At 66.7% G+C, this 14,739-nt stretch overlaps 2 protein-coding genes across 2 annotated transcripts; one reads left to right on the top strand and one right to left on the bottom strand.

Annotated features, from left to right (window-relative positions):
• Window positions 1-3,697: 3,697 nt before the first annotated feature.
• DLX4 (distal-less homeobox 4) lies at window positions 3,698-6,396 on the top strand (the record flags this gene model as incomplete). The annotated part of the gene is made up of 3 exons (XM_082297579.1): window positions 3,698-3,974; window positions 4,889-5,082; window positions 6,142-6,396. The coding sequence occupies 3 exons, from the start codon at window positions 3,698-3,700 to the stop codon at window positions 6,394-6,396; spliced, it is 726 nt and encodes a 241-aa protein (XP_082153705.1).
• Window positions 6,397-10,148: 3,752 nt separating this feature from the next.
• On the bottom strand, window positions 10,149-13,139 carry DLX3 (distal-less homeobox 3; the record flags this gene model as incomplete). The annotated part of the gene is made up of 3 exons (XM_082297140.1): window positions 10,149-10,475; window positions 12,252-12,442; window positions 12,821-13,139. 3 exons carry the CDS (start codon window positions 13,137-13,139, stop codon window positions 10,149-10,151), a joined length of 837 nt encoding a protein of 278 aa, XP_082153266.1.
• Window positions 13,140-14,739: the final 1,600 nt, after the last annotated feature.

Consider the following 14,739-nt stretch of genomic DNA (forward strand, 5'->3'; position numbering starts at 1 on the left):
TTTTGAGCTTCTTTTAGCAGAAAATTTCAAATCCCGGACTTGTGAGAGCTTTGCAAATTAAACGGGGAGAAAAAATATCACTGCGAGCTTTCCCTTCCCGTGGGTCCCTCTGCAACTGTCCCAGACCCTGCTGTGACATCGCTGTCACCTCCCACGTCTGTGTGTCCCCTGGGGCCACCTCTGTGCCATCAGGTCACCTCCCCCCGAGGTGATTCATTCCGGGGGGAGCAGGCCCTGGCTGCTCTGGGGGTGTCTGGCACCATCCAGGGGACAAACCCCGAGTCACTGCAGCCCCTGGGACCGGGAATTTCCCCTCTCTGGATGTCCCCCCCTCCCAGAGGATGCTCCCCACCATTCCCTCACCCCCCTGCTCCCCCGGCCCGGCTTTTCCCGGTGCCGAGACGCCCCAAGAGCCGGGGGGGCCGCCCGGGGCAGCGGGGGGGGCCCAGCTCGTGCTGCAGCGTCTCCCCGCGCTGCCCCGGGACCATTCCCGGCTGGAGATAGCGCGGCTGCTCGGCGGTGGCAGCGCGGGCGTGTGGGAGGGCAGACGCCAGGCTGTCTGCTCCCACTCCGCTCGGCTTGTTATTAACTTCTCCTTGGGCTGCCATTAACCCAGAATTCCTGCTCCTGGCTCCAGGCTTTCCCCGCGCCGCTCTATCTCCAGCCTAATTACAGCTGTTGGGATCTCCCTTTATCTCGGGGGATCTTTGGGGTTGGTTACCTGGCACACGCGTTCCCGGCCCCCCCTCCTCGCGCGCCCATCCCTGCTTTCCCCTTTAATCCTTCCTGCTTTCATCAGTCCCGGCGGACGGGAACAACCCCGAGCCTCCGCGGCTCTGCCCGGGTGGATCCGCATCCCGCGGATCCCGGGAGCATCCCCGGCCAGGTGACCGCCAGCGACGTTATCCCCGCGTGTCCCGGCGCGTTCCCGGGCACCGCGCGGGGCTCGGCGTGCGCCGGCACCTTCCAGCCCCGACACCGAGGCTCGGCCTTGGCTCCGAGCGCGGCCGTGATTTATTTTTTTAATTTAACACGGGTTGAGTCGGTGTGTTTGTCTTGGCAGCGGGGCCCCCCTCCAACCCCAAACTCCGCCCCGACAGCCCCGTCCCGTCCCTGCCAGCCCCCGCTGACACCAACCGGGGCTGGCGCCCGCCCCGGCCGTGCCCCCTGCCCACAGCGCCGTCCTGGAACTGGGACCCTCCAAAACCAGCCCGGTGTGAGCTGGGGGCTCTGCGCGGCCCGAGGGTTGGTGACAGAGTTTTGTCCCCTCTCCCAAAGGGATTTGGAGCAGGCAGCGCTGTCCCTGTGCCCTTGGCGCGGAACGGGGCTGAGATTGGCACCTTCAAACCCCGACCCAGAGGACGGAGGAGGAGAAGGAGGATAGGATGAGGAGGACGAGGATGGTGTCACCATTGCCCCATTGATCTCCCTGGGCTGCCCCTTCTCCTGGGTCCCCCTTGGAGGGCCCCAAATGGGGGGGACCCCTCCCCAGTCGCTCTGCAGCCCTCAGGCTGGGTGGGATGAGGTGGGATGGGATGGGATGGGGTGGGATGCGGTGGGGTGGGATGGGATGGGATGCGGTGGGGTGGGATGGGGTGGGGTGGGATGAGGTGGGATGAGGAGGGGAGGGGTCCCTCCTTCCACCCTGATGGAACAGAGCTGTGCCCCTTCACCCCAGCGGGGAACTGAACCCTGAGCGTCCCCCCTGGTCCTGCCATTTGGGCAAATATTGTCCCCAGAAACCCCTGGGGACACCGTCCTGCAGCAGCTCGCGCAGGGACCTCGGCTCCCCTGCTTTGGGGTGGACATTTTGGGGAACTTTTATTAATTATGGGCATCTCTTCCATCCACCTCTCAGCAGAGGGGTGAGAAAGCACAAGAGGCTGGGAAGGGGGTCTGCATCCCCCTGGATCCAGCTCTGGGACATTCCCGGGATCCCCCACAAGCAGCCTCTGTGGTGGGTGGGGGAATGCAGCCCCCAGCCCCAGCATCCCCCTTCTCCCCCCGAGCACCGGGTGAGGAGCCCGGGAGGGAGCGGGGCCGGCGGGAGCCGATCCCGGCAAGCCGGCACCCGTCCGCAGCCGGTGGGGCTGAGTCACCCGCGGGGAAAGTGAGGAGCAGGATAAAAGCAGATCAGGGGAGCTTTCCCTCGGTCCTCGCCCTCGGCCGGGCCGGGCCGGGCCGGGCTCCCCGGGGATGCGGCGCGGGAAGGGCTGCGAACATCTGGAATTCTCCTCTCGCTGCTGCTTCGCCCCCGCTTGGGCCTGGGTGGGGTTGGGGGACTTTCCTTGTTGGTCCCCGGAGTTTGGTGGCCCCCACCGAGGCTTCGCCCCACACCCGAGTTTAAGGCTGGTGTGGGATTTTTGAGGATCATCCCAGGGACACAGCTCCGTGCTGGGACGGGGGGACACCACGGCACCCAGGGCACAGCCCGTGGGTCCGGCTGTGCTGGGAATAGTCCCCGGGGGTCATCGGGGAAGTTTCTGGGGTTGGGGTGGGGGCCGAGGGCAGGAGCGGAGGGCGAGGGTGAGGCGGGGCTGTCCCGGAGCGCGGGGCAGAGCTGGGTTATTTCTATGGGAGCGCTGGCCCCGCGCGGGTGACTCAGAGCCGGTGGCCGCATGGAAACACGGCTGGGACACGGCCTAATGGGAGGGTGGGGACGGGGACCCTCCCTGCCACCCCCCGGCCGCTGTCACCGCTCCCGCGGGGCTGCTCCTCCCGCCGTGTCAGCGGGGGCGGCGGCAGGGACAGACCTCGCGGTCCCTTCCCCGCTCCCTTGCCCGCTGTGCCACCCCGGTGTCCCCAAAGCCACCGCAGCCTCACAGACCCCGCCACCCGCACGGCCGGGGCTCCGCTGGCTGTCCCCAAAGGCGGTGGCAGCAGCTCCCAGCCCCAGACCGGGCGGATTTGTCCCCGTGGTGCCCTTGCTGGAGGCGCCCCCGGGCCCAGGGCCCCGCCGGGGTCACGGAGGGCGCGGCCGGGCAGGTTGTCACCCGCCGGGAGCGGGGCCCCGCGGGGACCGGGCGCTGCCGACGCCGGGAAGGGGCCCCGCGCCTGCCGGGGGTGGCTCGGGGGGTCCCACCCCCGTCTGGAATCCCGGGAGTGCCCCCAGCTCCCGGAGCGCGAGGATGGGACGCCCGTGTCCGTCCCGCCCGTGTCCGTCCCGCCCGTGTCCCTCTGTCCCCCGTGGGTGCGCTGAGTGCGAGCGGCCTCAGCTGCCCCGTGCCTGTCCCCGGGGCTGCCCCGTGTCCCCCCCGGGGGTCTCCGTCCTCACCCTTCGCCCCCAAGGGAGGGGGAACCCTGAAGAGGGTGGGGTTACCCCCCACACCCCCTGCACGAGGGTCACCCCCGGGGGACACCGCCAGGACATGGGGGGGGGCCCGGGGTGTCCCCCCAGCCCCAGGGAGGGGTCGCAGCTGCACAGGTGGGGGAGGGGGCCTCGAAGGGGGTCCCACACAGAAGGGGGGGGTGGGCACGGGGTGAAGGGGGTGCCCCGGGGCGTGACGTCACTGTGGGGGCGGGGCGGGGCGGGGCTCTCGGGGCATCCCCGACCGCGGGGCCGCGGCAGCCGGAGCCGTCGGGGGGCGGCGGGGGCTCGGCTCGGCTCGGCTCGCTTCGGCTCGGCTCGGCTCGGCTCGGCTCGGCTCGGCTCTGCCGCGGGCGCTGCGGGCGCTGCCCGGCCCAGTCCGGCCACACCATGACCATGAGCTCGGTGGCCGAGACCCTGCTGGGCACCGACCCCTCCAAAGCCGCGTTCCTGGAGCTCGGCCCCCCCCAGCATTACCCCCTGCACGGCCTCCCCCCGGCCGGCCACCCCCAGCACGACCCCCCGCCCTTCTCCTCCTACGGCCGGCCCGGGCACTTCCCGTACCCCGGCGGGGCCCCCCCGGCGCCCCACGGGGGTCCCTACCTGCCCTACGCGCCCCCCGGCGCCCCGCACGCCCCGGCCCCCGGGGCCCGGCTGCAGGACACAGGTAAGGGGGGCGCGGGGGGCGCGCACCCGCCCCGGGCCCCTCCCGGCCGGGAGAGCCGGGGCTGCGCCGGGAAGCGCCGGGACGGAGCCGTCGGAAGCGCTCCGGGGCGGCGGGGCTGGGCTGGGCTCGGTGCGGGGTCCTGGGGGGCAACCGGCGGGGCCGGGGGTGATGGCCCCCAGCTCCCAGAGCGCCCCGACCCGCCGGGGGCACGTGGGTGGCTTCGGGGAGCCCCGGGCATGGGGAGCATCATCCCCGGCTGCCGGTACCTTCCAACCTGAGACCCCCGGCTGCACCCCGAGACCCCCAGGTGCCCCCTGGGACCCCCAGGTGCCCACACCCTCCAGCCTGTGCCCCCCAGGCCGGGTAGACTCTGCCCTCTCCCCACACCCCAGTCCCAGCTCCCTGCCCTGCTCCACCCCTGTTCCCCACTGTTTCCCCCAAAAGCTGAGGCAGGAACCTGCAGCCCGAGCCAGCCTGGGGGTCCCGAGCCCGGCTGAGCCCCCGGCCCTGGCGGTGGTCCCTGGGTGCCCGGGGCTCGCCCACGCCAGGCGGGCACTGCTGGGCCAGGGACCCCCAGCGTACCCCAGTGACCCCCCCCCGGGGCAGGGGGTCCATCCCAGTGCCCCCCATCCCCGGGGAGCCCTGCCTGGCCCCCCTAGCCGGGTGCAGGCCCAGGCCTGTGTCCCACGTGCTGTTGGACATTGGATGGACGATCCCGTCCTTCCCTTCCTCCTCCTCTCCCCTTTTGCTTCGCCCGAGGTTTAAAGGGCCATGAGATGCAGCCCCCCCTCATCCCCCCTCCCTTCCACAGACACCCCCGGCAGCCCCAGGGACGATTTGGGGTGGGTTTGGGGTGTTTTTTTTAACCTCTCGGTGCGTTTGATTGATTGTGGCTCCTCTCACCCCATCCCCAGAGCCCGAGAAGCCCCTGGCCATGTCCAACGGGGAGCTGCGGCTCGGCGGGAAGGGCAAGAAGCTGCGGAAGCCCCGGACCATCTACTCGAGCCTGCAGCTGCAGGCGCTGAACCAGCGCTTCCAGCAGACCCAGTACCTGGCACTGCCCGAGCGCGCCGAGCTGGCGGCACAGCTGGGGCTCACCCAGACCCAGGTACGGGGGACACTGCGGTGGCCGTGGCCATCGGGGCTGTCCATTGCCACCGGGATGCACCATGTGCCACTTGGGATGCGCCATGTGCCACCAGGATGAGCCATGTGCCACCAGGATGCGCAATGTGCCCCTCGGGATGCACCATGTGCCACCGGGATGTGCCATGCGCCCCTTGGGATGTGCCGTGTGCCACCGGGATGCACCATATGCCCACCAGGATGTGCCATGTGCCCACCAGGATGTGCCACCAGGACACACCATGTGCCACTGGGATGCGCCGTATGCCCACCAGGATGTGCCATGTGCCCACCAGGATGTGCCATGTGCCACTGGGACAGGCCATGTGCCACCGGGACGGCTTCGGCTGCGGCTGTGCCCGGCTGGAAGCGAGCCGAGCCGAGCCGTGCCGCGGCGGGGGAGCTGGCGCCGGTGGGCCCGCAGGGCTCGTGTTTGGGGCGCCCCTGCCCGCACCTCCCAGCGGCAGCGGGACTTTCCCAGCCCCGGAGCCTGGCTGGCGGCCCGGCCGTGCCCGGCGCTGGGCGGCCCCGGGCCGCGGGACGGGGCGAGTGGGTTTTTGAAGGCGATGGGGAGAGACAGGCAGGCGGCAGCGGTGCAGCCCCGGAGCCAGGGGCGAAGCGAGCTCATAAAGCCGGGGAAGAGGAGACAAGTGGGAACCTGCCGGCAGCGCGGGGGGGACCGCGGGGAGGAATGAGCGGGGCCACCACCCCAGCGCGGCGGGCGCAGCCCGGGCCGGCCCCGGCAGCGGCAGCGGCAGCGGCTCGGGCTGACACGGGCAGGGGGACACTCCTGGGGACACTCCTGGGGACACTCCTGGGGACACTGGCCCGCTCCCCGGCCTCCCGATGCCTCTCCCCACATTCTCCCCCTGCCTCAGAGGGGCCGCTTGTGAAGGGCTGGGCTCCCGGCCTGGCTCATGCCCCAGAGCCCCACAGGAATGGGGTTCAAGGGGGGCCCCGGGGGGGCTGCAGTTGTTAATTTTGAGGGTTTAGGGGGTGTTGGCCACTTCCTCCCCCCTCACCCCTCTCTCTCTGCCCCCAGGTGAAGATCTGGTTCCAGAACAAGCGCTCCAAGTACAAGAAGATCATGAAGCAGGTCCCGAGTGCCCCCGACGGGGAGCAGCCCCCCCACAGCACCCCCGCCCTGTCCCCCTGCTCCCCCAGCCTCCCCCCGCTCTGGGACCTCCCCGGGCCCGGGAAGGGGCCCCCGCTGGCCCCCGGGGGTTACATCAACAGCTTCGGAGCCTGGTACCAGCCACATCCGCAGGACGCCATCCCCAGGACCCCCATGATGTGACACTGCCAGCGCTCCGGAGGGACACTGAGGGACACTGAGGGGGACGCTCTGCCGCTGTCCCCCGAGGGACTGGGAGCCCAGCGAAGCCCTGGGGGATCCCAGCGAATGGAGGAAGAGGAAGAAGAAGAGGAGGAGGAGGAAGGTGACGAGGATCTGCAGGAACCCGAGGATGTCCTGCTCTGTCACACTCCGCAGTGACCCAGCGCCCTGTGCGCTGTCCCTGTGGGACAGGACTCGGCCCCGGGTCCCCCATTCATGGACAGGGGGCGGGGGGACCCTAGGAGGGGCTGGGGAGTCCCCAGACCCCCGGCCTGGATTAATTTATAAATTCTGTCGGTTATTGGTTTTGCTCCCGTCTATAAATCGGCTGAACATGGATCGGTTCCGCTCGTCCGCGCTCACCGCGGCTCTGGGCTGTCCCTGCTCTGGGGGAGACACTTCCATCCCGACCCTCAGGCATCCCACTCCAGTGGGGTTTAACCTGCGGGACGGGAGAAATCCCACTGGGGGACCGGGATGGCCCTGGCCTTGTTCCTCCCTCCCCCCACACAGGCTGGAAATCCGTCCCGGGCCGCGGGGGCAGCTGGAGTCACCTCCCTGTCCCCAGCCAGGACATCCCCAGCGTGATGGGGACACAGACACCCCGCAGGGACCGACGCTGTGCCGTTTTGCGGGGCCATCCCGGACCCTGCTGGCGGCGGGGCCGTGACTCCGGCGTGGCTCCGGGTGAGCCGAGGGCTGGGCCGGGCCCGGCTCCAGGGCTGGGGCTGCCAGGCCGGGCCGTGGGCGGGAGCTGCCCCCGCTCCCGGGGCTGGCACCGGGTGACGCAAGGGCTGCAGGTGTCGCAACGGGGCAGGAGCGCTGGGAGGGCTCTGCTGGGCCCGGGGGTGACAGCGGGGGGACCCGGGCACCGCCAACCCCCGGCACTGCCACCCCCCGCGGGACCCACAAAACCCCGGTCCTGCCCAGAGCCACCGGGCGCGTCCCCTCCGAGGGGACTGTCCCCAGTGTCGCCATCCTGGAACTGTCCGGGGCCATCCCCGCTGCCATCAGGGGTAGCTGGGATAACTGGGATAACGAGGGAAGGTCGTTCTGTGCCTGTGCCAGGGCAGGACAGGGATGCTGGGGACAGTGGGGGATGTCCTCACCCCTGTGAGGATCCTGCGCCTGGCTCCCATTCCCAATCCCAATCCCATTCCCAGTTCCATCCCACTTTTGGGAAGGTGCCGGGACACCGAACCAGGCCCCAGGGAGGGATCTCGGGGTCCTGCAGCCACATTTTGGGAATTCTGGGGGATTCTTGGCTGGGAGGGCTGTGGGAGGTGCTGGTGGTGACCCCTCCGGAGAGCTGGACGTGGGAGAAAGGGGGACAGGAACCCGGGCGGACCCTCTGGAAAACGCCCCGAGGATGGGACAGGGGGCCGGGGGGAGCTCCACGATCCCAAGGCTTTTCCCGGCGCCCATTCCCGGGGCTGCCGGGGGAGCGCGATCCGCAGGCAGCGCTGGGAGGGAGCGGGGATCGCCCCTGGCCGTGGGCAATGCGGCACCCGGGATTTACATAATCCCTGGATACGTAACCCGCCGCCTTTTCGGGCTCGCTTTCCTCCTCCTCCTCCTCTAAAAGAAAGAAAAAAAACCTAGTTTTTGTTTTGTTTTATTTTTAATCAATAAAAAAATGAAACGAAACCTCCCCAGCTCACGGTACAGAGCTCCCGGCCCCAGGCAGCGCCGCTCCGACTGCTCCTCTTCCCATGGGATTAGGAATGGGGACTCGGGGTGCAGCTTCTGGGGGGGTTGGGTGCCAGGTGGGAGGCTGTCCCTGCGTGGATTTGGGAATGGGGGACGTGGGGACACATTTGGGGGAGCTGAGAGCCCGGAGCGTCCCGTGCTCCGGCCCTGGAGCCTCTCCCGGGGAATTGAGGCCGTGGGGGGGTTTGGGGTCCCCACGGACATGGGGGGTGATGAGGGGACAGCGCTAGGGGGGTGATGGGGTCCCCACACGTGTGACACGATGCGGGTGACACCGGGGACAGCAGGACAGGGCTACCACAGCCCTGGGCACCCTGCTGGGTTATTTTGGGGTCACTGGAGCGCCCCAACCCCACAGCGCTGCCGGGGACGGCGCCGTGTCTGCAGGGAATGCATCGATCCCGAGGGATTTGGGGATCCCGGGGGGGTTTTGTCCTGTCCCCCACCTCGTTGTCCCCAAAAGGGACATCGGGGCAGCACAGCCGCCCTCCCAGTCTGCAGGGCTGGGAGTTCACTGGTCCCAGTAAGAGGAGCGGGAGGGAAGCTCCATGTTCCCGCGGCCGTTTGGGGAATACTCTGAAAACCGGGAAAAAACTCCTTTTCTTGCCCCAGATTCCCTCTCAGTGGGACAAAGTGGGATTTGGGGTGAGCCGACATCACCTGGTGCCATCCCACCCCCAGCTGTCCCCCAAAAGCGGGGCCCGAGGGACAGAGGGTTTAAATCCACATTTCCCAAGGTGGAAAAAACCCAAACGCTGCTCCCCAAACACCCCCAGAAACCGGGGGGAAAAAAGTGTTTGGAGCTTTAAATTCAGAGCTTTTATTAATGAACATTTCCAGCCCGGCTTTGGTTCCCTGGGGAAGCAGCAAAGGACACTCGGGGGCACCCCCTGTCCCGAGGGGGGGCTCCCATCAACCAAGGGGGGATTTTCCTTAAAAAAATACATATATATATATATATATATATATGGACAAAATAACCCAGACCGAAACCAGTTTGGTTTGGAACAACTTTATACAAACGAACCTTATGTACACTCCCTTTTTTTCCCCCCAAAACACCCCTATTTATAGAAGGCAACATAAATAATTCCCCGGGACTGTACAACACTATGAACACTCCTTAAAACGGCACTTTCTGCTTAAAAAAATAGCATTATTCTCTTAAAAAATAGGAAAGAGCTCGGTTATTTTTTTTCCTTTAAAATAAGTCGTCGATTTCCTTAAAAAAGAGGCATTTTCGCCGTTCCTTTCCCCACAGCTGGAGGCACTGCCAGAAGATGGAGGTGAACACGAGTTTTTCTCTCTAAAAAATAACTTAAAACCATTCCCAAACTGCTTAAATATTAAAATATTTCCCTCCCCACACCTCCCCCCCCCCCCCCCCCCCCATAGTTTTTATTCAATTTTAAATCACCACCTTCTGGTCTGGGCATCATCCCGGGTGGTTCCCACTGGGATGAGGGTCCCGCTTTGCTACCGTGGGGTGTCCATGACCCCCAAAATCGCTCCCACTCTGTGGATTTCGGAGCCAGGGCCGAGCACATCCCGCTCCTGTGGCGCCAGGCACCCCCGTGTCGCGGCAGCGGTGACACAGATCCTCCATCCCGACGGGATCCGGGCGCTCCGGCTGCGCCCCGCGCTCGGGGTCACCCAGCGGGGTCACCCCAACAGGCAAAGCTCCAGCGAGGGATTGGGATGAGGCTCTTCGGGGGCTGAATTTATCTGGGGGGGAGTTGACGGAAAAACTTCAAAAATTAAAGAGTAGCTGAAGGATTTTCCACCTTTTCCTGCGCTGGGAGAGGAGGGGTTGGAGCCTTTGCAGTCCTCTGGTTCCTGAGATGAGCGGGGCGAGGAGAGAGGGTTCTAGGGGTGCGCGGGGGTGTCCTTTCCTTTGGTTCTTTTTTTTTTTTTTTAGGAAAAAAATGAGGAGACAAAACCAAAATAGGGGGGAAAAAAGGAGGCCAAGGAGCTGTGCAGCGTCTCTGAGCCCGCCGTGCCCGTCAGTACACGGCGCCCGTGCTGGGGGGCCCGGGGGACGGGTGGTGCATCGGGGGGGCCGCCTGTGCCTGGTGGGGTCCGTGGGGGCCGCTGAGGCTCTGGGGGTGGTACCAGGGGTTGTGCTCCTCCAGGAAGCCCGGCGAGGAGCTGTAGGGCAGCGGCTGCGGCAGCGGGGTCCGGGCGCTGCCGCCGGGACTGTCCCAGACCGGCGACGGGGGCGAGTTGCAGGCCATGGAGTCGCTGTTGTTGGGGCTGTGCTCCAGGGGCACCTCGCCGTTCTTGTAGAGCTTCTTGAACTTGGAGCGCCGGTTCTGGAACCAGATCTTCACCTGCGGGATGGAGGGAAAAGGGTCAGAGCCCCGCAAAGGGAATGGGGGGGTGGGAGGGATATGGGGAGAGGGGAGGGGACAGGGTGGTTGGGATTGCAGGGACACCGGGCAGGGGGGTCACGGGGAGCCCAGAGACGCGGGAGGGACCAGGGGTCACAGGGAACTGCCCTGCTCACTGGAACCAACCTGGGACATGGGGGTGACAGTGACCCCAGAGACACGGAAGGGACAAGGGGGTCACGGGGACCCCAAAAACACGTGAAGGAGTAAGGGACATGGGGGTCACAGGGACCCCGGCCACACACTGGCGCACAGGAAGGGACAGGGGACATGGGTGACGCGAGAAGGGACATCATGGGGACCCCACACGGCGCGTGGCAGGAAACCCCTGGGGATGGGGTTGTCGTGAGACACGTGGAAAGTCACCGCTGGTGTGGGTGTCACGGAGAACACGGACACACCGCGGCCACACCGCGGCCACGGACACACCATGGACACACCGCGGCCACGGACACACCACGGACATGGACACACCACGGACACGGACACACCGTGCACTGTGGACGGCACCCATGTGACACTGGATGTCTCGGGGACCCCCCTGGGGACACGGGCGTCACGAGGAGCCCCCCTGGGGACACACACGGGCGTCACGAAGAGCCCGTCACGCCACAAGCCGGGCGTCGGGAGCGTCCCCGCGCTGGGCGAGGCGGCGCTGGACGCCTTTGGCCCTGGGCGAGGGGCGGGGGTGGCGGTGGTTGTCACCCAAACAGGATGTCCCTCTGGGAGCGGGTGACGCGCTCCGTCAGCCCTTTGCCGAGTGTCCCCGATTGCTTCATCGCCCAAGGGAGGAGGAGGAGGAAGGCCAAGGGCGGCACAAGGGCGCCGGCGCCGGCCCCGAGGCAGGGAGGGCACCGCGATGGGGCGCGGGGGAGTCGCACGCTGCGGGGACAGCGGGGACAGCCCGCTCCCCTCCCACCCCCAGATTTGTCCCCGCGCCAGGCACGACCCCAAGAGCGAGGGCTTCGCCCCAATCCCGGCGGCTCGCGGGGAGAAGCCCATCCCGCACGTCCCGGCTCTTCCAGTCCAGCCTGAAGGGCCACCCCAGCGCCGGGGACAGCGGGTGTGGAACCGGTCCCCAAATCCCTTCTCCCTGCCTGAACCAAGCGGGATGGGGCGGCCAGAGCCGGGGGAAACTTTGGGAAGTCCGGGCAGGAGGAGCAGGGTCCGGCCTCGGCTCCCCGTGTTCTGGCCGGATTTGGGATCGGGAGCTGCCGTCGGGACGGGGCGTCCCGAGCTCCCCCGAGCGCTCATCCCGAGCGTCCTGTGTCACTGGCACTTAGTGTCCCACATTCCCGGGACACCCGGGTGTGCCGTGACCCAGGACCCTCCCAGGTGCCGGATCCAGCTCCAAACCCCATGGCAGGGTGAGCTCTGGGATGGGGCCGGCTCCAGAGGGAGTAGGATAAACCCCAAAACTGCAGAGCGGGGCATGGCCGGGCTCCGTCCCCTCTCCCTGCTCTCTCCGTCCTCTCCACCTTTCCCTCGGCAGAGAGGATTTGCTCCAACGGGGAAACCCGGCCCTGGGGACCCTACAACCCACAGCAAGCGGGGAACTCCATCCCCCGAGAGCCCCCAGACCCCTCCGGCTCCCCGGGAACAGAGCCCTTCTCAAATCCAGGATTTACAGGGGGGCTGCGGCTGCGGCTCCCCCTCTGCTGCTCGCTCGTGCCCGCGGCCGGGATTTGGGGTGTCGGGGGTTGGCTCAGCCCTTACCTGGGTCTGGGTGAGCCCCAGCTGTGCCGCCAGCTCGGCGCGCTCGGGCAGCGCCAGGTACTGCGCCTTCTGGAAGCGGCGCTGCAGGGCGGCCAGCTGGTAACTGGAGTAGATGGTCCGGGGCTTGCGGATCTTCTTGGGCTTCCCATTGACCATCCGCACCTCCGGCTCCGGCTCTTCCTTCACGGACACTGGGAGAGGGCGCGGGGTGAGGTGTGAAGGGCTCCCAGGGCAGCCACCTCCTCCCCAGCTCGGTGTCACCCCGCTCGGGGTGCTGGCACTGCCCCGTCCCCTGGGACAACCTCTGCGACACCCCTGGGACATGTCCCGGACTCTGTATCCAGCACGGATCCATCCCACGGATCCGTCCCGCTGCGTCCCCACGGGAACACCGGGAACGGCGGAGGCGGCTGAGCCCCAACAGCCGCCAGCAACCCCCTGTCCCCAACCTGGGGACGCCCAGGGGGGCGCAACCCCACAAATCCCACACAAATCCCACACGAAGCCCCCTCTGGAACCCCAGGGGAGCACCGGGATGGGCACGACCCCCGTCCCCCCGGCATCCCTACCTGCTTCCTGCGCCGGGAGCTGCTGCTCCCTGAAGTGGCCGTACTGGCGGTAGGAAGGGCTGTAGGAATACTCGGATTTGGGCGAGTAGGTGCCGGCGGCGCCGATGCCGTTGAGGTTGAACTGGGGGTAGGGGTAGTGGCCCACGGGCTGCCCGTAGGACTGGCCCGGGTAGTAGTCGTGCTGGCCCGTGTAGTAGCCCAGGTCGGTGACCGAGGACTCCGGCAGGGTGGGCGAGTCCTTGGAGGCTGCATGGCAGCTCAGCGAGCCCGAGAGGTCCGTCAGGATGCTGGAGAGCTTCTTATCGAAAGAGCCGCTCATCGCTGGGAGCGGGGAGGGGGCAGCTGCCTGCCCGGGCCGGGGACCCCCCAACCTGGCGGCTGCCGAGGCCTGGCGTGCCCCGAGCGGGATCCGGCGCTGCGGCTGCTTCAGGAGGAGCCACCGAGAGACTGTGCCCAAACCTCCGGCCCCGGCCGCCTGCTTAAAGCCTTTAATTAGGGAGCAGGGCAGGGTGGGTGCGCATTCCGATTGGCTCCAGAAATATTGCCTGGGAGGCAAAATAGGCTCCTGCCTCCTCCTGTGTGGGGTTTTTTTTTTTCTTTCTCTCTCTCTCTCTTTTTTTTTTTTTTTTTCTTTCTCTCTCTCAGGAAACAACAAAGAGTGGGTGAAGGAGGGCGAGGGAGTAAATAAAGTGTGCAGGGTCCTGTCTGCAGGAGGGGGGCCCTGGGGACACAGGGGACACTGTGGGGGGCAGGAAAGGCCGGTTTACAAGGGGACCTTTGGGGCTGTGGGGGGATTATTTGGAGGAGTGTTTGTGGGGGGGCAGGGAAGGGGTTTGGGACTGGGATGGAGCCGGGCTTGGGGCTGGAGGGCTTTAGGGGTTGGTTTATGGCCCCCCCCCCACTTCTCCCGAGCTCCCACCTCCTCCCAGCAGCGGCTCCCAGTCCAATGCCACCCCCAGGCAGAGCCCCCCGCCCCAGGGGACCCCCCCGTACCCCTGAACCTGCCATGCTCCCCTCACGCTGGGGGCACCTCGGGGCAGTGACGAGCCCCGATTTTGGGGGGGACACCCCCCGGGGGTCTGTGCCCCTCTCCCACCCCCACTCAGTGACCCTGATGCCTTTTCCTGGTTTTAAAATCAAGAGTCAAACACGGTTAGAAGGGGAAAAGGGATTTTACCTTGGTATTTATTTGAAGGATCCACACGTCCAGGTCAAATGCACCCCAATGCACAGCGCAATGCCCACCCCAAAAGATCGGGTAGAACATTCTAGGTGTTACTAATTAGCAGATCTATCAAAGATTCCCCAATGAGAGGCTCGAGTGAGCCCCCCGCTCCCCAAGGAGCCTTCCCCTGGATGGTTCTCTCTCAGTGTACAGAATGCGTTCTGGAGAGGACCTTGGGGTCTGGGGCACACTGATCCCTGGCTATGAAGCTTCTGAGGTGTTGAGTCTCCTGGCTGAACAAACAAGGCCAAGAATGGAGGCAAAAAGCACTGAGAACACAGGAGCTGTAAAAAACTGTAACAGGGCTATAAAAGAAAAGCAAGAAATCATCATGGCATCAACCCCTCCGCTGCCCTAAGGACCCCCAGCAGCCTCACCCAGCCGGGCCAGTCCCGGGCCAGCCCTGGTCCCCCCCTGACCGCTCGCACGGCTGTCCCCGGCCACCCCCAGCACTCGGGGTTGCAAGAATATTTTGGGGTGGGGGTCTCTGAGAGGAGCCGGGGGCTGGGAGGGGGCTGGGTCCGTGACCCGGGCGGGGCTGTCCCCTCCTGTCCCCTGTGTGTGCCCCCCACCCACCCCCGGTGTTGTCCCCGCGGTGCCCCCCGGGTTCCCCCCGGCCCGTTCCGCGGCGCGGGGCAACGGCTCCGCCTGGCGGCCACGGCGGGAACTGCGCCGCCCCTCGGCACCGCGGGTT

The sequence above is a fragment of the Coloeus monedula genome, assembly GCF_965178545.1.
Source record: "Coloeus monedula genome assembly, chromosome: 26".
NCBI classification, from domain to species: domain Eukaryota; kingdom Metazoa; phylum Chordata; class Aves; order Passeriformes; family Corvidae; genus Coloeus; species Coloeus monedula.